This window comes from Ascaphus truei, chromosome 8, assembly GCF_040206685.1.
Source record: "Ascaphus truei isolate aAscTru1 chromosome 8, aAscTru1.hap1, whole genome shotgun sequence".
In the NCBI taxonomy this organism is placed as follows: Eukaryota; Metazoa; Chordata; class Amphibia; order Anura; family Ascaphidae; genus Ascaphus; species Ascaphus truei.
The window spans coordinates 54,326,279-54,348,662 of NC_134490.1; the positions used below are offsets into that span (position 1 = coordinate 54,326,279).

At 48.5% G+C, this 22,384-nt stretch overlaps 2 protein-coding genes across 4 annotated transcripts in view; one reads left to right on the plus strand and one right to left on the minus strand.

The window, feature by feature from the left end:
- Positions 1–623: 623 nt before the first annotated feature.
- DENND10 (DENN domain containing 10) lies at positions 624–9,621 on the plus strand. Of its 2 annotated transcripts, XM_075612032.1 has the most exons (9): positions 624–776; positions 4,120–4,316; positions 4,874–4,953; positions 5,300–5,448; positions 5,542–5,653; positions 6,667–6,767; positions 7,009–7,116; positions 7,971–8,065; positions 9,108–9,621. In XM_075612032.1, the coding sequence occupies exons 1-9, from the start codon at positions 719–721 to the stop codon at positions 9,282–9,284; spliced, it is 1,077 nt and encodes a 358-aa protein (XP_075468147.1). In that variant the 5' UTR covers positions 624–718; the 3' UTR covers positions 9,285–9,621. The 2 variants fall into 2 exon arrangements, with proteins under 2 accessions (XP_075468147.1, XP_075468148.1); XM_075612033.1 differs by lacking the exon at positions 7,009–7,116.
- Positions 9,622–9,809: 188 nt separating this feature from the next.
- Positions 9,810–22,384, minus strand: part of SFXN4 (sideroflexin 4) — a 22,719-nt gene continuing 10,144 nt past the window's right edge. Inside the window, exons 7-14 of one of the 2 annotated variants that reach the window (XM_075612034.1) lie at positions 21,585–21,638; positions 21,442–21,501; positions 21,294–21,362; positions 19,771–19,861; positions 18,503–18,618; positions 17,390–17,475; positions 13,279–13,396; positions 9,810–12,083 (exon numbers count right to left, since the gene is read on the minus strand). In XM_075612034.1, the coding sequence (XP_075468149.1) occupies positions 12,006–12,083; positions 13,279–13,396; positions 17,390–17,475; positions 18,503–18,618; positions 19,771–19,861; positions 21,294–21,362; positions 21,442–21,501; positions 21,585–21,638 (672 nt within the window). In that variant the 3' untranslated portion in view covers positions 9,810–12,005. The remainder of the gene's footprint in view (positions 12,084–13,278; positions 13,397–17,389; positions 17,476–18,502; positions 18,619–19,770; positions 19,862–21,293; positions 21,363–21,441; positions 21,502–21,584; positions 21,639–22,384) is intronic. The other variant, XM_075612035.1, reaches the window with a different exon arrangement.

The following is a 22,384-nucleotide window of genomic DNA, read 5'->3' on the forward strand; positions in this document are numbered from 1 at the left end:
CACCGGTGATTGTATCATTCTAACTATTTTTCAAGGTGTGCAGCATTTACTTCATATACCTGGATATATAAAGATATACATACATACATACATTGACTTGAATGGGAGTTAACGCCAGTTCCGGTGCTTTTAATCTGTACCAGCGCTTGATGAATAAATCCCAAGTGAACGTCTTGATCCTACAGGCTGCTCTGAAGTGGGGACAAATGAGGTGTGTGGGAAGGTAATTGTGAATTGGAAGGGGTGATCTTTCCATAGGGGAGATTTAAGATTGTAATGGGGTTATCATGATTATCAGGTGGGGGTAATACCTTGGAGGAAACAGACGTTTGTTTGTAAGGAATTACTTCTGACTCTATGGGTTTTATTATACTATTAAAGTCTATAGGGGAAAGTGAAGTGTGTACAAGAGTGGATGATGAATGGGGAAAATGTCAACACGTTTGTTTATGCAAAAATAATAAATACTAAGTTCTCACAACAATTTACAAGCTTTTAAAAACGTAATCTGATTATAATTGTATAATTATGAATGAATTCCCAATTTTCTATTCTATAATATACATAAATACAGCACGTGATGATTAGAGGCGCAGGGTATGGAAGTTCCTGTACACAGTGTATGTCTCTCATTACTCCGGAGAGGGAGGTGTCCGGAGCCGCCCAGGAAGCAGCGGGATAGGGCGGCATCGGAGCAGCTGATCTGTGTGCCCCGGGGATGGCTGCACCGGCCGCCGCTGCGGGTGCCCAGCTGCTGCTCAGCGTGGGGCTGATCGGTAAGAGCTCAGCTGGGTTCTTTTGTATGTCACCCCATCCCCGGTATCTGCCGTGTGTATGTCACCCCATCCCCGGTATCTGCCGTGTGTATGTCACCCCATCCCCTGTATCTGCCGTGTGTATGTCACCACATCCCCGGTATCTGCCGTGTGTATGCCACCACATCCCCGGTATCTGCCGTGTGTATGTCACCCCATCCCCGGTATCTGCCGTGTGTATGTCACCCCATCCCCGGTATCTGCCGTGTGTATGTCACCCCATCCCCGGTATCTGCCGTGTGTATGTCACCCCATCCCCGGTATCTGCCGTGTGTATGTCACCCCATCCCCGGTATCTGCCGTGTGTATGTCACCCCCATCCCCTGTATCTGCCGTGTGTATGTCACCCCCATCCCCTGTATCTGCCGTGTGTATGTCACCCCATCCCCTGTATCTTCCGTGTGTATGTCACCCCATCCCCTGTATCTTCCGTGTGTATGTCACCCCATCCCCGGTATCTGCCGTGTGTATGTCACCCCATCCCCTGTATCTTCCGTGTGTATGTCACCCCATCCCCTGTATCTTCCGTGTGTATGTCACCCCATCCCCGGTATCTGCCGTGTGTATGTCACCCCATCCCCTGTATCTGCCGTGTGTATGTCACCCCATCCCCGGTATCTGCCGTGCGTATGTCACCCCATCCCCTGTATCTGCCGTGTGTATGTCACCCCATCCCCGGTATCTTCCGTGTGTATGTCACCCCATCCCCTGTATCTGCAGTGTGTATGTCACCCCATCCCCTGTATCTGCAGTGTGTATGTCACCCCATCCCCTGTATCTTCCGTGTGTGTCACCCCATCCCCTGTATCTTCCGTGTGTGTCACCCCATCCCCTGTATCTTCCGTGTGTATGTCACCACATCCCCTGTATCTGCCGTGTGTATGTCACCCCGTCCCCTGTATCTGCCGTGTGTATGTCACCCCGTCCCCTGTATCTGCCGTGTGTATGTCACCACATCCCCTGTATCTGCCGTGTGTATGTCACCCCATCCCCTGTATCTGCCGTGTGTATGTCACCCCATCCCCTGTATCTTCCGTGTGTATGTCACCCCATCCCCTGTATCTGCCGTGTGTATGTCACCCCATCCCCTGTATCTTCCGTGTGTATGTCACCCCATCCCCTGTATCTTCCGTGTGTATGTCACCCCATCCCCTGTATCTGCCGTGCGTATGTCACCCCATCCCCTGTATCTGCCGTGTGTATGTCACCCCATCCCCGGTATCTGCCGTGTGTATGTCACCACATCCCCGGTATCTGCCGTGCGTATGTCACCCCATCCCCTGTATCTGCCGTGCGTATGTCACCCCATTCCCGGTATCTGCCGTGCGTATGTCACCCCATTCCCGGTATCTGCCGTGCGTATGTCCCCCCATTCCCGGTATCTGCCGTGCGTATGTCACCCCATCCCCGGTATCTGCCGTGCGTATGTCCCCCCATTCCCGGTATCTGCCGTGCGTATGTCCCCCCATTCCCGGTATCTGCCGTGCGTATGTCACCCCATCCCCGGTATCTGCCGTGTGTATGTCACCCCATCCCCGGTATCTGCCGTGTGTATGTCACCACATCCCCTGTATCTGCCGTGTGTATGCCACCCCATCCCCGGTATCTGCCGTGTGTATGTCACCCCATCCCCTGTATCTGCCGTGTGTATGTCACCACATCCCCTGTATCTGCCGTGTGTATGTCACCCCATCCCCTGTATCTGCCGTGTGTATGTCACCCCATCCCCTGTATCTGCCGTGTGTATGCCACCCCATCCCCTGTCTCTGCCCTGTATACATGTCACCCCGTCCCCTGTATACACACTGTATACAGTACATGTCACCCCGTCCCCGGTATGTGCCCTGTATACATGTCACCCCGTCCCCGGTATGTGCCCTGTATACAGTACATGTCACCCCATCCCCGGTATGTGCCCTGTATACATGTTACCCCATCCCTTGTATACATGTCACCCCATCCCCTGTCTCTGCCCTGTATACATTTCACCCCATGCCCGGTATGTGCCCTGTATATATGTCAACCCATCCACGGGATGTGCCTGTATATATGGCACCCCATCCCAGGTGTTGTTTATCCCCAGTATCCACTGTATGTATGTAACGTTGCGATTGGAGACCTTAGCAGATATGTCACCCCAATCCTTGTCTGTCTTCCCCACCGTCTGTATGTGTGGTCCCTTCATTCTGTGTGTGCATCGTGTGTGTGTGTCCTTCATCCCGTGTGTTTCTCCGTCCCCTTCAACTCCTTTGTCTGTCTGCCCCCCACTGATCCGTGTGTCTCCCTCCACCCCCCCCCCCCCCACCGTCTGTATATATGTAACGCCAATCCCTATGTCAGTCATCTAATCCCTTGTCTGTCTGTCCTCACCCCATTCTGTGTCTGTCTGTCCATTTGTCAACCTATACCATGAGTGCCTGTCCGACACCCTATTTCATGTATGTCACCCTGTGGTGTTTCTGTCTATATTTCTGTCTGCTTGTCAGTCACTCCATTCCCTGTGCCTGTATACTGTCACACAATTCTGTGCTTATTTGTATCTGTGTCCGTTTGTCGTTCTATACTGTACCTTGGGTGTCTTTCTGTCTGTCACCCTATTCCCAGCAAAGTTGCAGTGGTGTATTGGTCTTGCAGAAATGCAGGTTTTGATACCTTTTTCAATAGATCAAGATAAGTTCTTCAGCTATACAGAAATGTACATGAGCTTCTCGCCACCTTAAACCTGAACAGCAGACTGGGGAAGGTTTGAGGGCTATGCGCATCTAGATATAAAAACGCTCATATTGGTCCATTAAAAGTTGTCACTACTTACAATAAGTGTACGTAAAGGTACCAACGAGTCGTGAAGTGCAAAACTTTCCAAAATACTTTCGCAAACTTATGCACATATTATTTATTTATTTTAATCAAAATTGATTCCAGGTGAAACCGTTTGAAGAGCTAAAAGTTTCTCAGATATCGCACATTTCCACCATCAATTCACTGTTTTGCCAATGAATGGCAGCTCAGTCACGATTCGCTAATGAAACCTCCATATTTTGTGCTCTGGATAGGAGTTGGCGTCATTAATATGTTTGGTGACTGCTAACCGCTGGGACTCAACTGGTTCACGGCCAATTACGTATGGTTTGAGAACTCGCATGAAAGCTTCGAGCGTCGCTCCCAAAGCGCCAGTCTACCGTTTGCTTCTGTCCTGATCCAGTTCACGTTGTTAGCAAACAGATTTATTGGAAGCAATGAATGTTCTTCTTGGTCTTGAAACGTGTATGCAAGGATTTCATGCGCTATCTGAATTTCTTGGTAGAAAAAGACGCCAACGGAGACACCTTGTGGGTTTGGTGCTATCCGTCCATAACCGGGGAGCTCAGGGAGCTTCTGCTGAGGAAATGCTGTCTCCGTGAAGGCAAACAGTCTCCTCACAACTTTCTCTATGGCCAGTACAAGAGGACTTGGTTCTACCTCACGGCCATGCAGGTAGACGAAGTGTCGGCCTTGGAGAAGGTAAGTTGCTTTAAGTTGAAAAGGTGAAGGAAGTGGCCTGGGTAACAAACACACACCCTTACTTTTTTATATTCCAAAATACCATAGCAGTGTTTCACAGCATGTGGGAAGAGTAGACAAGATCCTACGGATTGATACTCGACAGTTTTCCTATGACTCCTACCTCTGTTTGCGGTGTCAGGCTGGAAGACCAGGATAAAACAAGTACAATGGTGTTTTTAGAGTTAGATTGAAAGAAATACATTGTCTATCATTGTTTCTGCAGATAGTTTGACACTAGTAAATATTTGCTGGTGCAGATAGTTCTGTTCTTTGTTATGATGGTGCAGAACATAATACATTTGGAAACGACTGGTAACTAAAGAGCTGGAATAATTCCTGCTTAATTCTTGCACTGAGGTCTGCATGGAAACCTTTTGATGGAGAAGGAGCCATGTTATTACTGATTAATTGCAGATTATAAGTACTTACGGGAGACCTTTTCACATTCAAGTTGGTGCTCAAACCATCCAATCAAGTAGCTGACTAAATAACCCTTTGCGTGTTGTTTTTGACAGGTCACTAATTTCTGTGTTGTTCTGACTGCCAAAGACTTCAATCCCGAGAAGTATGCGGCCTTCAGCCAGATACTCTGCAGGTCAGTATAGAAACTGCATCTGATGCATGAAGTGTTTGCACAGACTACCTGTAAAACGGAACTTTATGAGGGGAAATTAATCTGGTGTAGTGTATAGCTATATCAAGTACTACTATTCCAACAGCAAGCCAAAAATCTGTCTAATTAAAGCCCTGGGCAATACAACAGGAGCACCAAGAATTTCACGTGGCCATTTAATAAACCTTTTGGAAACCACTTCTCCAGGGGCAGACTGTCTTATTAGTCAACATTATAACACGGCCAACAAAAGAAGCTAGCATGCCCTTTCCTTATTGTTTCTCGCACTCGGGGGGTCACTGAGGACTCACAAGACTCGTCCTTTCAGGATATACCTAAAGCAGGGTAGCCCAGTGCCAATGATGGAGAGTTACATCTCTGTCCTCACCAAGGGGGCCTGCCGGAGTGAAGAGAACGGGACGTTTCTGTGCCGCAACTATGACCAGCGCAAATCTTTCCTATCTGGCTCCATCAAAGGTAAGATCAAAGTGTCCGTACAGCCCTGTTCACTGGTTGCCGGGGACGGGTGCTGTCCCTGTTCAGTGCAGCGACTGTTTTTGTCTCTTGCAGACGTGGTGTCACAGTTTGGAATGGAGACCATCATTCTGTATACCGCTGTGATGCTAAAGAAGAGAATCGTTGTGTATCACCCAAGGCTAGAAGCTCTGCAGGAATTCACCAGGTATGGCGGGACAACTTTTAAAGTGAATGTAATGTATGGGGACAGATTAACTAGATACATTAAAGCAGGGGTGGCCAGCGCCAATCCGCAAGGGCCACCAACAGGTCAGGTTTTCAGGATATCCCAGGTTGAGCACTAGTGGCTCAATTATGACCTGTTGGTGGCCTTTTATGGACTGGAGTTGGCCACCCCTGCTTGAAAGGGTTCGTTCGAGAACCTGGGCAAATGACTTGATCTGCGAATTGCCGAAAACCCTCATTGAATTAAATCCGCTTTGCAGCATGTTTAATTACCCCCATTAAACTCATGCCCCAAAACAGGTTGTGAGCTCTTCTGGGCAGACACTTACTACACTTGTAAATTCTGCTGTGCACAGTTATAATTGTAAAATATAATTCTTATAAAGTGCCAACATATGCCAGAGCGCAGTACAATGGGGGAACAGTAGTTACATGAACAGGATGGCATACAAATGAATACAAATTGATATAAAAGGTACTGATGGCTCGTGAGAGTTTACAATCTAGAGGAATTACGTGGCAGTTGTACAAAAGGTATGTGGCTGCTCATCTTTCCGTGGCCATTTCGCCTCCAAGGCAAAACGACCACAGCCAAATGACCGATATGGGAAGCCAGTGTAGGGATTTGCACAGTGGAAGCAGCAGATGAAGAGCGCTGAGTGAGGTGAATGCAGCAGGATTTGGTGACTGCTTGTGAAGAATGAAGGGGTCAAAGATGACCCCTATGCAGTGGGCTTGGGGTGTTGACAAGATCCTGCAGTTTTTTGGTGGAGTTTGGTGTACACCGTCAGTATCCGCTTCTTGGCTACTGACAAGTCTTTTCGTGCATTCCTTTAAAATAATTGCAGGCTGTAGCTATGTGGTAAATAATAGCATAAGATAGCGTGGAAATCAATGTCTTTTTATAAGGGGCTGGATCATAAGATGGTTTTAATGTCATGCAATCCCTCCGAAGAAAGCAAGATCCTCAGCCCTCTGTCTTGATTGTCACAGGACTCTCCCAGCGTTCGCCTGGCACCGGCAGGACTGGTCTACCGTGCATCCCTATGTGCATATAAATCAAGAGGAGATTGAGGCCCTAAGGGGCTGCCCAGGTGAGCTTGGATTACACAGACGTGCTCTCAGGAAGGGGTCGTCCTGAACATAACATGAAACCAGTCTACCCCACCAGTACCTCCCCAGGTGCTGAAGCAGGACACTTCCCAACATGACACTGTGCACATCCACTGTTTGTACAATCTGTTCTGTCTCTGAACATGTGAGCTGACCCTTCCCCACACACCCTGAGCAGTGAGCACGCGTGTCTCCATACATGAAGGCCCTTCTCTGTGGCAGGTTATATCGCTGGCTTCCATGACCCCGGCGTGAGTAATCGTCCCGACCTATACGATGTGTACGTAAATTTGGCAGAGCGCGATATCGCGGTGTCTCCGAGCGCAAAAGGTGAGCGGTCTCGCTGTGTACTCTGCAAGCCCAGACACCCTGCAATGCTGCGCGGTCTTTCTGCTGCGCCTGATATTATGTATTAACCTTCATACAAACAGGAGGCTCTTAACCCTCACACTGCCAGGGGCCAGCACCACAATTCAATGCAGCAATATGCACTGCTTGTTAAAGCAGCAATACGGGTCAAATTAAAAAAATATATATTTATTACATGTTTTAAGCAGGGGGTCTCTGGAGGTGAACTGTTAATTTCAGCTCCAGGGACCCCCTGCTTCCTGAGATACTTACCTCTGTAGTGGTGCCGGGGTCTCTGCAGGCAGAGAAACTGTGTGCCTTCATCCAATGGCAGCGTTTAAATGTCACACGGGCCAGTAGGAAGCCGTGACGTCATCCGGTGCGACTTCCTATTGGCTGCTGTGACCTGCACCTGTAAACGCCACAGAGATCCCGGCGCCCCTACGGAGGTGAGTTTCTCTGCAAGTCGGGAGTCCTCGGAGCTGAAATTAACACTTTTTTTTTAAAGCCAGTATTGTTGTTTTGAAGAGCAACGTAATTATTTTTTTATACTTTCATGTCTTTATTTTGTTGTCTTCAATGATGTCACCATAAATTCTCTTGTAGTCCAGGAGTATCAGTTTCTGAAAATGTACCTACTTGGGATTATAAAATGCATAACACCAATAGAAGTTGATATGGTAATGCATGAAGTCATGAATTAAAATGACGTTGGAACAAAATTAATTACAAAGGAAGAAATAGCTAGTTGTGTTACACACGATCATCTTATGTCACTGTTGCTATTGTGAGAGGAGTGAGCTGAGCGTGTGATTAATCTTTGTCTCATCCATCAGAGGCGCTGACGTTGGGCAAATTGCACAAGGACATCGGGCAGCTTATTGTGCAGTCAGCAGAAAATGCAGAGACCTCAGATAGCCAGGTTATCAAGGTAACAAGCAACACACTCTGTGGTTTTTCCCAACGTGACCCAAATTGCATAGCGGATTGATCAGCAATCTGCCCTCGCACATCTGGACCTGTCAGCTGCATTCAGCTCAGTAATTCATGCATTAAACCGACTAAATCCTCACCTAATATGCATTCACAAATCTGATTGCACACACACACACACACACACACACACACACACACACACACAGCTGGGTATAGGTATATTCTAGTGTACTCATACTACTGGCACACAGTGATTTGGTGCTCCATCTACATTTTATATGTGCACATCTTAGAAATACTATTGTCTCACTATTAAATGTTGTTTGGATTTCTGCACCTTATAGCACTGTGTGATTTCTGCACCCCGGATAACAATGCATGTATTGTCCCACGGATTTCTGCACCACGGATAGCAGTGCATACGTGCTTTAGAATTACAAGTCATAGAAAAGAGAAACTGAACTCCTTTTTCACAAATATCTTCACAAAAAGGAGAACAGTTTGGCCAAAATAAAAAAGGCAAAGAAGTGCTTGCTGTTGGAGCGCTTCCCGCGGCCCTGTATAAAGTTACCCCATGTCCACCCTGTATTTTTGCATTAGAATACATAACCCAAGTGCATTGTGTGGCCGTTAAACATTCTTCTATGGGAAGGAGTGATTACAGAGCACCCACACCCTGAGCTCTTGGGCTGCACACGAAAGATAAATGTAATACTCCCTGTGCTGCTGATAAGTCTGATTTCCGCCCAGTGTCTTGCCTTTGAGTTACTGTAATGTTCAGGGTACTCTAAGACGGAATACAATATTGTTACATACAGTCTGTGTGTTAGTCTGTCAGTATTAGTACCATACTTACATTGCGTCAGAATGGCACGTTATATGAATATGATGCATTATAGAATAAGTTAGTGAGATGGTTCAGATGTTGTCAGGCTTATATTAACAGATTTTAATTACTTAAAACCGCTGACGTATCCCACACACGAGGGGCATTTCATTGATGATGATTATCCACACTTCTGTTCCTTTATTGGAAGGATATCTGTGTGAAGACCGGAGAGATCATCTCTACCTTAACCTCGTTTGCTGAAGCCACCAGCGACCGGGCAAAACCAACCATCAACTTGGAGCATGTGAAGCAGAAGCGCTTCCCTCCCGCAACAGAAAACTTTCTCTTCCACCTAGCAGCTGCTGAGCAGATGCTGCAGACGTGACACCCCCCACTCTACCACCACAGAGAGGCCACGGCAGCAGCATCAGAGAGGATTTAGCTTCGACATGCTCTCCCTAATTGTCTTTGGAATTAGCTTCTTCCCTGCTGGGGAAGCTGTGCAGGCCTGCAGCGGGAAGGGGTAACACCCTGCATATTGCATTGAAGGGGTTAAGACTAAACACTTTTTTGCAAGCTCCAAAAAACAAACTGCAAATAGCTACTCGCACTTAATATTCACTTATTTTCTTCGTAAGATTCAGCTGCACCAGAGCAGACAGCAATGTATAGGAATGTACAACTAATTCATTTTTGTGACGTAATAAAAATGTTGGTTCTCATTTCCTGGCTGTACGGTTCTCTGCAAATGCTTTTTCTTCAACAAAATACAAGTTTAAAGCTGCACTGCATTGAAACAATACATTAGAGCACGGGGGCGCAAACTTTTTTCCCTGCGCCCCCCTGCCGGTGGTCCCCTCACCCCCGCGCCCCCCCCCTAACCCCTACTTACCTGCGCTCCGGCTATGGCAACGTGACGTCACATGCCCTCGTGGCGTCATTTTGACGCCGCGTTGCCATGGTGACGAAGGAAGCCGCCGGAGCCTAGGTAAGTAAAGGTTTACAGAGGCCCTGCAGCTCCCCCGGCACTTAATTTAAGTGCCTGCGGGAAGCGCGGGGCCTCTGTAAACCCCGCGCCCCCCTGCCGGCAGTCTCGCGCCCCCCAGTTTGCGCACCGCTGCATTAGAGCATGGGTGGCCAACTCCAATCCTCAAGGGCCACCAACACGTCTGGATTCAAGGATATCCCTGCTTCAGCACAGGTGACTGCCGTTGATTGAGCCACCTGTGCTGAAGCACTATAGTATATTAGCATTTCAAAATTCACCTGATGATGGGCACTGCTTTTAGTTTCCAGCCCCTCGCAGTGGTGTGAGAGGTCTGCGATAGAAATTCAGACTTCCCTATGTTCCTGGACCTTCATCCAACTGTGGGTTCCTGGCACAAAGGCTTGGACGGTTATTGAATCTATACAGGATGTCAGGCTCCAAAAACTGACCTTGTACAGCCCTGGCAGACCCCCCACCCATTGCAAAGCGTACACTTCCTGAACTTCATCACTGGACCTTTTAGATGTGTAACCACTGGTGACATACACACTTTGTGTGTACATTTAATACTATTTTATATCGGACAGTTGTTCCTTTTTGTAAAAGCCACTGTGTTCCTTTTTGTAAAAGCCACTGTTCTCAGGGAGAAGAATAGATGTAATAAATCTGTATCACAGGTAGGGTAAGGCAGGTACACCGACCGCCGACTTCTCACACACCCTGAAAACGTCTGGTGGAGTCCGCAGGGGATCTATGTTCAGTTGCTGTAACCCTCACATAAAACCTGAAAAACTTCTGTGTGGCCGTGGAATAAGTCATTATTAGGAATTGCCCTGTGTATCATTAAATAGCATGGGTACACCAGCTTTTGAGCTGAGGCAGTACACGAATACTGTATATAACAGGGATAGTCAACTCCACTCCTCAAGGGCCACCAACAGGTCAGTTGTAATGATATCCCTGCTTCAGCACAGGTGGCTCAATCAATGACAACCACCTGTGCTGAAGCAGGTGTATCCTTAAAACTTGACGTTGGTTGCCCTTGAGGACTGGAGTTGGCTAACCCTGGTATAGTATAACTAGATAAATAGGGCAGACATAGCTTTTAATAAAGAGCCTGTTACTGATTAGTTACAGGACATTCCTCCACTAGAAAATAACCAATACTGCACGAATAACACGCTCGCAAATAGTTACTACTTCCGTGGCCTGCAGTGGAACCGTTTAAGAACTTTATTTAAACATATCCCTGACCTTCCCCCTTGTAAGTACTGCGGTGTAGAGCAGGGGGTGCTCAACTGCCGTCCTCAAGCCCCCCCCCCCCCCCAACAAGTCAGGTTTTCAGGATATCCCAGCTACAGCACAGGTGGCGAAGTTGAAGACTGAGCTCATTGAGCCACCTGTGCTGAAGCAGGGATTGATTGATCCACCTGTGCTGAAGCTGGGATATCCTGAAAACCTGGCCTGTTGGGGGTCTTGAGGACTGCAGTTGAGGTCCCCTGCTCTAGAAAATGGAGGTAAGGGCCAATCCAAACTACTTGCTCTACAGAATCAAGTTTCCAAATGAGGTATTAAAGAGGCAATCCAAGGGGGCGAACCCCGTTAATCTCAGCTCTGGTGACCCCGTTTCCGGAGATACTTAACCTGCGAATTAGGTGCCGGTAGCCGCTCTCCTTGGTTACCAGGGTTCACAATATGTCCTCTGTTCAGAGATCTCAGGCCCTGCTGACCAATAGGAAGCCGTGATGTCATCCTATTGGCCCATGGGACATGTGAGCTTCAAACCTGAAAGCCCTGCTTGCTGATCCAGAGCAGCTATTGGCACCTACTTCGGAGGTGAGTATCTCTGGAAGCAGAGGGTTCCTGGAGCTGAAATTAATGGGGATCAGCTCCGGAGACCCCCCACTTAAATTCTATATTTAAAAAAATAATAAATAATATTTGGTTGGCTTGGATTGCTCCTTGTTAATAATAAGACACTGACATGAAGCCTTGGTGTTTTTCACTCCCAAGACTATACTGTACAATGTACCCGGTTGCAGCCTTTGCTGTGCTGTGCAATCTCTTGTAGCACATCATTCTGGTTTAGTTCCACCTGCGTTGAGTTGATGCCAGCAGCTAGAGTCCTCGATGGTAGAAAAGTTCTGATTCTGTGGTACTGGCTTGGACCTCCGCTTCCAGGTCAGCTCTCAAAATCTGAAACGCGCAGAAGGGAAGGGACTCTGATAAGAGAGGACATGTGATCTGCATGAGCCGAGCCGGCTGGGAAACAAACAAGCAGATCTTTTCTAGTGACAGGATGGCCAGGGCTTCATAATTGGGCAGTTAACGTAACAGATGAGAATATTTAAATTTCTGATAACGAATTACATGGAAGTGCACATGTTATAGATTGAGGTCAAGAGGGCAAGTGCATATGCAGTGAGTCGGGGGCTCAACTCCAGTCCTCAAGCCCCTCCCCCCCCCCAACAGATCTTCAGGATATCTGCACAGGTGGCCCAATCAGTCCCTGCTTCAGCACTGGTGGCTCAGAGTCAAAGACTGAGCCTCTGATTGAGCCACCTGTGCTGAAGCTGGGATCTCCCTAAAACCTGACCTGTTCAGGGGGGTGGGGGGGGGGGGGGGGCTTGAGGATTCGAGTTGAGCCCCCCTGCAGTGAGTCATGAGATCACGTCCCTGTGCTATGCAAATGCTCGATTGTAAAGATGACTTTTCCGGTGGTCCTTAAAAGATTAGGAGAGGGGGTCACAGGTAACACACCCTTTATTTGATGAGCCGGTCAGCGCAGTACATCAGAGGTTCACCCCCACTTATATACAGGAGTCCCCCCTTTTTCACATGTGTAATCCACCGGTACTTTGTATTTCGGAGAAATAGGATTTCCCTTAAAATGACACCCACAGCATTCTTTAAGTTGTGTACATGTTGTGTACACTATTCCCTAATGAAAGTATTGTGTTCTGTATTACACACCCCATGGTTTTCAGTGCTGTCTGCTGGGAAGATTTGTCCAAAGAAATGTGAAAAGTTCGCGAACACCTTTTGAAAATTTTTAACATGAAAGATAGTGAGCCAGTTAAATGCCCGAGTGCTTTTGCTACACGGAAGTACAGCTCAACCCCCTTATAACGCTGTGCTTGGGGTCCAAAGAATCACATCGCGTTATAAGCGGATCACGTTAGAAATAATGTACAATTGTATGCATTGTACAATTAAGTATTTAAGACACCAATAATCGTGTTGTAAAGTATTCATAAATACGAAAATTGGGAGCCACACTTGCATCGCATTATCAGCGGATTTGCGTTGTAACGGATCGCGTTATAACGGGGTTGAGCTGTATATAGCTGTTAGCGTATAGTCCTAGAGGAGTGACGTTAGAGCAGCTCACCTTTCCGTGCTGTGGGAAGAGACTGAAGGACACTGGAATCATCGCCCCGAAGACGAAAACTGCAGATATATGTTTGATGGGGGCCAATGCCCGAGGGTTACGCAGCACGAAGTGTGAGCTGCAGAGAGAAGCACGGGGGGGGGGGGAAAGGCTACAGTTATACCAGATGCCGCTGAGCGGCAGCGCAATCCGGTGACGTCACCCTCACGCTGCCGCCGAGCGGCATCTTGATCAAGGAGAGGAGGCAGTGAGAGGAGACAAGGAGGCGTGGTGGAGGCGTGGCCGTGAGCGGTTCGCCCTTATTGGCTGAACCATTCGTGACGCGGCCGTCGCCTGCCAGAAACTATTTTGAAAATCTCTTCAGGAGTCTGCCGCCCTGCAGCTCCAGGCGGCACGCACGTTGCTACAGGTATGTGTACGTTCATTGTTTTTAAGTTGCGCGGTTTTAGGTATAATCACAGTCTAAGAGAGAAGCACAGGGGGGAATAAGAGAGAAGCACAGGGGGGGGAATAAGAGAGAAGCACGGGGGGGAATAAGGGAGAAGCACGGGGGGGAATAAGAGAGAAGCACTGGGGAATAGGAGAGAAACACAGAGGAATAAGAGAAGCACGTGGGGGAATAAGGGAGAAGCACGGGGGAATAAGGGAGAAGCACGGGGGAATAAGAGAGAAGCACAGGGGGGAATAAGAGAGACGCACGGGGGAATAAGAGAGACGCACGGGGGAATACGAGAGAAGCCCAGGGGGGGAATAAGAGAGAAGCACGGGGGAATAAGAGAGAAGCACGGGGGAATAAGAGAGACGCACGGGGGAATACGAGAGAAGCCCAGGGGGGAATAAGAGAGAAGCACAGGGGAATACGAGAGAAGCACGGGGGGAATAAGAGAGAAGCACAGGGGGGAATAAGAGAGAAGCACGGGGGAATAAGAGAGACGCACGGGGGAATAAGAGAGACGCACGGGGGAATACGAGAGAAGCCCAGGGGGGAATAAGAGAGAAGCACGGGGGAATAAGAGAGAAGCACAGGGGGGAATAAGAGAGACGCACGGGGGAATAAGAGAGACGCACGGGGGAATACGAGAGAAGCCCAGGGGGGGAATAAGAGAGAAGCACGGGGGAATAAGAGAGAAGCACGGGGGAATAAGAGAGACGCACGGGGGAATACGAGAGAAGCCCAGGGGGGAATAAGAGAGAAGCACAGGGGAATACGAGAGAAGCACGGGGGGAATAAGAGAGAAGCACAGGGGGGAATAAGAGAAGCACGGGGGAATAAGAGAGACGCACGGGGGAATAAGAGAGACGCACGGGGGAATACGAGAGAAGCCCAGGGGGGAATAAGAGAGAAGCACGGGGGAATAAGAGAGAAGCACAGGGGGGAATAAGAGAGAAGCACGGGGGAATACGAGAGAAGCACGGGGGGAATAAGAGAGAAGCACAGGGGGGAATAAGAGAGAAGCACGGGGGAATAAGAGAGAAGCACAGGGGGGAATAAGAGAGAAGCACAGGGGGAATAAGAGAGAAGCACGGGGGAATAAGAGAGAAGCACGGGGGGAATAAGAGAGAAGCACGGGGGGAATAAGAGAGAAGCACGGGGGAATAGGAGAGAAGCACTGGGGAATAAGAGAGAAGCACGGGGGAATAAGAGAGAAGCACGGGGGAATAGGAGAGAAGCACTGGGGAATAAGAGAGAAGCACGGGGGAATAAGAGAGAAGCACGGGGGGAATAAGAGAGAAGCACGGGGGAATAAGAGAGAAGCACGGGGGAATAAGAGAGAAGCACGGGGGGAATAAGAGAGAAGCACGGGGGAATAGGAGAGAAGCACTGGGGAATAAGAGAGAAGCACGGGGGAATAGGAGAGAAGCACGGGGGAATAGGAGAGAAGCACGTGGGGGAATAAGAGAGAAGCACAGGGGGAATAAGAGAGAAGCACAGGGGGAATAAGAGAGAAGCACGGGGGAATAAGAGAGAAGCACGGGGGAATAAGAGAGAAGCACGGGGGAATAAGAGAGAAGCACGGGGGGAATAAGAGAGAAGCACGGGGGAATAGGAGAGAAGCACTGGGGAATAAGAGAGAAGCACGGGGGAATAAGAGAGAAGCACGGGGGAATAGGAGAGAAGCACTGGGGAATAAGAGAGAAGCACTGGGGAATAAGAGAGAAGCACGGGGGAATAAGAGAGAAGCACGGGGGAATAAGAGAGAAGCACAGGGGGGAATAAGAGAGAAGCACAGGGGAATACGAGAGAAGCACGGGGGGAATAAGAGAGAAGCACAGGGGGGAATAAGAGAGAAGCACGGGGGAATAAGAGAGAAGCACGGGGGAATAAGAGAGAAGCACTGGGGAATAAGAGAGAAGCCCAGGGGGGAATAAGAGAGAAGCACAGGGGGAATAAGAGAGAAGCACGGGGGGAATAAGAGAGAAGCACGGGGGGAATAAGAGAGAAGCACGGGGGGAATAAGAGAGAAGCACGGGGGAATAAGAGAGAAGCACGGGGGAATAAGAGAGAAGCACGGGGGGGAATAAGAGAGAAGCACGGGGGAATAGGAGAGAAGCACTGGGGAATAAGAGAGAAGCACGGGGGAATAAGAGAGAAGCACGGGGGAATAGGAGAGAAGCACTGGGGAATAAGAGAGAAGCACGGGGGAATAAGAGAGAAGCACGGGGGGAATAAGAGAGAAGCACGGGGGAATAGGAGAGAAGCACTGGGGAATAAGAGAGAAGCACGGGGGAATAAGAGAGAAGCACGGGGGAATAGGAGAGAAGCACTGGGGAATAAGAGAGAAGCACGGGGGAATAAGAGAGAAGCACATGGGGGAATAAGAGAGAAGCACAGGGGGAATAAGAGAGAAGCACAGGGGGAATAAGAGAGAAGCACGGGGGAATAAGAGAGAAGCACGGGGGAATAAGAGAGAAGCACGGGGGAATAAGAGAGAAGCACAGGGGGGAATAAGAGAAGCACGTGGGGGAATAAGAGAGAAGTGTGACTGCAGGGGTAAATATGGCTGATGTTAATATATTGTAATAATTAGGTTAAGCCCTGCATTACCCGTACCTGTCAATAATACAGTTGTTTTATATTAGGTTTTATATGTATGCAGGAGAAATGTAGCCAAAGCTGCCTGCGACCTTCCCCTGTAACCGTTTATGTTGTTAATGTAATGTTGCAGTTGCACCCACCAATCAGGGCCTGGGCAGTAGGCAGCATCTGACCCTGAATGTTGCAATATAGTGGGCTATAGTGTATAAAAAGGTAGGGAGGGCGACCCCATGGTAGCTCAAGCTCTCAGATCAGACCAGCTGAGACTCAGATTCAGTCTCAGGCGGTTTTGGCTGAAAGGATTCCAGTGTTGGGGCCAGGCCTGGAGTCCAGTCCAGAAGACATCCTGCGGGAAGATCAGGGAAAATCTCTCTAGGGAGGTCCCTGCGCCTATAAGTACAGTATGTGTTGTCTGTTTATTTGTATAGTTGTGGATACTTGTTTTCCAATAAATTCATTTTATAAACTCGTGTTTCTGAATGGCGATATTGATCCCTGGTATTAGACCTGGTGACAAGAAGCACAGGGGGAATAACTGAGGGGGGGAATAAGAGAGAAGCACGGGGGGGGGGGGGAATAAGAGAGAAGCACGGGGGGGGGGAATAAGAGAAGCATGGGGGGGGGAAATAAGAGAAGCATGTGGGGGAATAAGAGAGAAGCGGGGGGAATAAGAGACAAGCACGGGGGAATAAGAGAAGCACGGGGGAATAAGAAAAGCATGTGGGGGAATAAGGGAAGCAGGGGTGGGGGAATAAGAGAAGCAGGGGGGTGGGGGAATAAGAGAAGCAGGGGGGGGGGGAATAAGAGAGAAGCACCGGGGGGAATAAAAGAGATGCACGAGGGGGGGGGGAATAAGAGAAGCGGGGGGGGGGAAAAGAGGGAAGCATTTGGGGGAATAAGAGAGAAGCACGGGGGGGGAATAAGAGAGAAGCACGGGGGGGGGGGAATAAGAGAGAAGCACGGGGTGGGGGGGAATAAGAGAGAAGCACGGGGGGGGGGGAATAAGAGAGAAGCACAGAGTGATCCCTAGGTAGAATCACACAGCCCCGGCCTGAGGCAGTTTCAGTCTCTCACCTCTGCAGGAAACGCTGCAGCACAGCAGGGATTAAAGCCGTGACCCCAATCAGGGCCGCTCTGGACATGGCAGTTTCCCTCACAGCCTGCAAGAAATGAAATGATATAGAGCGGCGAGAAAAAGTTTGTGCACCAACATTACATGGAAACAATAGGAAGAAGGCATTCACCTGCCCATCAGGTGTTTATCTTCTCCCATCACGCGGCTATTTCACCGCCGGGGCATTTACCACTGCAGGTAACATCCCCTAACCCCTTCCCCTAAAAACTCAAACAATAACGCCTTACCCCCTAATCCTAACACTAATTGTCCTAAACGCAACTCCTACCTCATTGCCAAAAACAGACGCTGTCCTTGGCGGTTGAACGGATAATAGTCCCTGTCCATCACATCACTTCCCAGGTTGCAACTCACCTAACATCCCTTCTACTTATCAGCTTACATAGCACAAAACTAAGCCGTAAAATGTACTACTAAGGCCGTGTTTATTGTGCCGGCGACGCGACCGATGACGTCACCGTCGCCACTGGCGAAAGTTAAACTTTAGTATTAAGCGACGTCGCTGGCGACAAGGCCAGTGACGTCACTAAGGAGGAGGGCAGCACTCTGTGATTGGTTTAGAGACAGTCACAGGTGGCGACTGTCTCTAAAAAAAAATCAAATTTCACTGGCTTCCACATTTTTGGTCACGACGACGCGCCGTCGCGCTTACTATAAGCGCATGCGACGGATTCAATGGATTTATTTTGGAGCGACGTCGCCAGGCACTATAAGCGCAGCCTAATTCTCAAAATGACACCTCTAGGAATTGTCTCTGTGGGTTGCAGCGTTCAGAAATCAGTCTCCTCGCTCCATGAACTCAGGGGAAGCGTAACTGCGTTGGTTAGGTTTGTCCCAATCCAGCCCCCCCATCCCTCGTTCTGCTGGTTTTCTTAGAGCGGCTGCAGAAGTGCGATTACTGCTCCAAGAAGTGAGGTTTGAGGCTGTCTTGGTGGCAGACAGATTGCTATTCACACGTTCCAGTGCTGAGCTCATAGCAGGGTAGCACTGTGCTTCCTACATCACGTGATCCCGTCTCGGGAGATCGGGGGGGTAAATAAACCGCTCCCTACCTTCTCTCCTGCACGCTGAGACACTCCAACAACATTCCCGGCTTTGTCCACAACTTCTATTCCGTGCTCAATCTCAGGCGCTCTTACTATCCCCACGTTAATAGCGCCCAGGAGAGCTGCGGAGAGAAGGGAACACAATGTGAAGGGCACCTCATGGGTTAATGCTGGAAAACCAGAGCAAAAGTGCCACAAAATAACCTTGAACTACATTGTGTTCACTTTGTTGTCCAATGTAAGGTGAATACAAATAGAGTATATAACTGCTGAAGTGGCATTGTGCAGCTTCTTTCTTTCAGCGTTTGTGGTTACTATGTTGGGGCCAAGACAGGACGCCCCTAGCAGACAAGCACAGGACGTGGCTGAGATGGTAGCCACATAAAGGAAGCGAGGCACCTTGCGAGTTGCGTGATACATCCAGGAAAACTAAATAACTGCAATGGAGCAACAACAAAAATCCCATTGGTTTTAATTAGTTTACCTTTCTCTGCAGCTTTCTGCTCCACTTTTTGCCCTGGGTTTCCAGCCAGAGATATGGACACGTGTCCCTCATACGCCCCTCAAGATCCAGTTCACACGCGCTGCAAACATGGCTTTCTGGCGTGTAATCCTCCGCTTATCTCAGAGTTAGCATGCAGGCACTGAGGCTGCCACCCCATTCACCGGTCACATCCACTCTTAGAAATGTGTCACTAGCCCACAACCCGCGGGAGGTTCAGCCCCCGAAGCAGCATCTGTTCCCGTTAAAGGAATACGCCACTTTCACAGCTGATCAAATATGGCAAATTTACAACGGTCGTGGTCATCTCGCCGTGACGAAATCTTCGCCGGCATTTAGCCACAGAGGGATCCTCGGCAGCTAAACCCACCGCCGGCCCTGCTGCGAAAATGTCAGTTGTAGGGTAGGGGGTTAACTTTACGGGTTTTAACAGGGTAATGATTTTAACTTTAGGGGTTTTAGTGTTAGATTATGGGGTTAACTTTAGGGTTTTAGGGTAAGGGGTTCAGGTTTTTAGGGTAGTGTTAGTATTAGGGGGGGGGGGTTATAGGGTAAGGACCAAAGTTAGGGACTTACCTTGGCAGCGAAGCAGCCGGCAGCGGAGTGTCCCGGCGGCGAGGTCACTTGCGGCTGAACGCCGGCGGTCATTTGGGCACAGCGAAATGGCCGCGACCAAATGTCCTAGACCGTTTTACAAGGCCTACGGTATTATTACCCTCATGTCAAAAATCAATCAGTGACTGAGCAATGTCTCCAAAATCCCTGTACTCACAGAGGAGGGGCGCGGGCAGCACTCTGCGGAAGAAGGTTTGCATTATGGGACTGGTCAATTTGAATCTGTTCATCAGGAACTGAGGAGTGACCTGCAAGGGAGAGAGGGCAGGAGCAGCAGGGATCAGCACATGGCCTGGGAACTTCTATAAAGAGGAAGAGCGCACTTACAGAATATACAAAGTATACTTCTCCCCCCCCCCCCCGTTCCAATCCTCAGTACAAACCAGAGCACGACACTGGTCACTCCCATTACTTCTCAACTCCAGTCACCTCCCAACAGGTCAGGTTGTAAGGATATCCCTGCTTCAGAACAGGTGGCTCAATCAGTGGCTCAGTCAAAGACTGAGCCCCTGTGCTGAAGCAGGGACTGATTGAGGCACCTGTGCTGAAGCAGTGATATCCTGAAAACCTGACCTGTTGGGCGGGGTCTTGAGGACTGTGTTAAAGGATAATATCAATATAAAGGTGCATTGAGTACAGGACAGAGCTCTGTATGGTGTTAATGCCACAAGGGCTGACACATTGATGGCCCTTATGACCTTCAGTGAAGGTCATATGTGCTCACGCTGAGGGGCTTATCGCAACCTAAAGAGGAGGACTTCCTGTTTTGTTAGTGAAATTGGAAAGCAGGTCCGGTCCATGTGACCACTGCAGGAGCAGTTTTAAAGCTGACCACAATTGTGTACATGGAAGGTTTTGCAAGGCAGTGTGTGTGTATATAAGTGGGACACAATACTTTAAATGAGCTTACATTGCTTATTCAGTGTATAGCATGGGTAACCAACTCCAGTCCTCAAGGGCCACCAACAGGTCAGGTTTTCGGGATATCCCTGCTTCAGCACAGGTGGCTCAATAAGTGGCTCAGTTGAAAACTGTTGGTAGCTCATGAGGACTGGAGTTGGTTACCCCTGGTGTATTGTGTCTGGAGGTCTATCTGAGGGCTGATCAATCTAGTAATGCTGCATTCATACATGACACAGGCAGTATATACACAGTACCTATTATACAGCTCTTATTTCAGTGTGGTAGGCGCTTTGTATGGGCCTTGAAAATGAACGCCTATAACTGGAAGTCCTCACATAGCTATTCCCAGGGAGCATGAACCAGGAGGAAATAAAGGGATGAAGCTTACAACAGATAATAAAAACATCTTACATAGCTGACCGTGTTAATAATGTACCACAAGATGTAGTACAGAGGTGGTCAACTCCAGTCCTCAAGGGTCACCAACGGGTCAGGGTTTTGGGATATCTCTGCTTCAGCACAGGTTAATTGGCTAATTGAGCCACCTGTGCTGAAGCAGGAATATCCTGAAAACCTGACCTGTTGGTGGCCCTTGAGGACTGGATTTGGCCACCCCTGCCCTAAGATAATATGGTGCCTTATTTATTGGAAGTTATAGCTTTACTTCCCTGTGTGCACTGCAGGTAATCCTGTGAGAGTGAGGCCCCCTCTGTTTAACAGGACAAAACATACATCATGCACCCCAAAAAATGCATTGTGACAGCAATCTGCACCTACCGCAATACAAGCAGTATAAGAGACGGATACTGCAAAGAGCAGACACTGCTTGGGTTCCATCTTTTCTGCCTACAACAGAATACAACCCTGGTTAGCATTCCCCCATCTGCTGGCAGCGCTGCGTACCTATCGCAGGGATCGCACCTACTTTCCACGTCTTGTTCCCATTTACCAGGTTGAAGCCGGCACTGTACGATTGGAAGAGAAGCTACAGAGGGCAAACAGAAAGAATGGACAAGCTAGCACCGATTCCTGAATAGACACATAGGCAATTTCTTATTTCTGTGTTACCTGCCAAAAAAAGGCTGGTTTTGTCCCTGTGTGTTGAAGGAACGTGACAATAGCCTAAAAAAAGAGAAAAGAAATAAGAGATATGTAAATTCAGCATATTACTTACAGATGTTAGGGTGCCAAGAGGCTTCTCCAAAAATACTGCACCCAATGGTGAAAAGTGCAACACGCACGCACACCTCTCCACTCAATGGTGAAAGGTGCGAGAGAGACACACATACACTCCTCTCTCTGCTCCATGCTGTTTCCTCTCCTTGGCCCCACCCCCAGGCTCCTGACACCTCCTCCTAATTGGCTGTATTACCCAGCAGAGGAGAAAAACTGGAAGAGCACCACTGTAGGTATCAAAAAAAGTAGAAAGGAGGGTGAGTATCCCATAAAAAGATTATTTATTGGTCATGGAAAAACAGGGCAATGGAGAGCCCTACCAACGTTTCACGCTTTCACAGAGCCGGTTCTGGTAACCTGTATTCTCTATCTCTACGCCCGATTTTATCTTGCAACATGTGAGTAGGTGTTTGTCGTCCCCCTTTTTAATACATTTCTATTTTTTATACTGTAATACACTATGGCAGGGGTGCGCTTTTCACTTTTTTTTTTTAGATTTCTATTTTAATGTGGTTCATCTTCAGAAATGCAGCCCCCCTTGCTGATTGTGCTTCTTCAATAGGAGAACTATTTCATTCATCTGGTTTGCATTTATTGCATTTTCTGCGTGTTTTATGGACTTTAATATTGGACTTTAGATCTTTTTAACTAGTATATATATATATTTACTTCAATATAGTATTTTTGTGCCA

Bases quoted from the DNA above. Each gene is read 5' to 3' on its own strand.
- DENND10 (XM_075612032.1), top strand. From the start codon at position 719: ATGGCTGCACCGGCCGCCGCTGCGGGTGCCCAGCTGCTGCTCAGCGTG. The intron at 4,954-5,299 runs GTCAGTATAGAA...TCGTCCTTTCAG, and splicing joins TTCAGCCAGATACTCTGCAG to GATATACCTAAAGCAGGGTA. The intron at 5,449-5,541 runs GTAAGATCAAAG...TGTCTCTTGCAG, and splicing joins CCTATCTGGCTCCATCAAAG to ACGTGGTGTCACAGTTTGGA.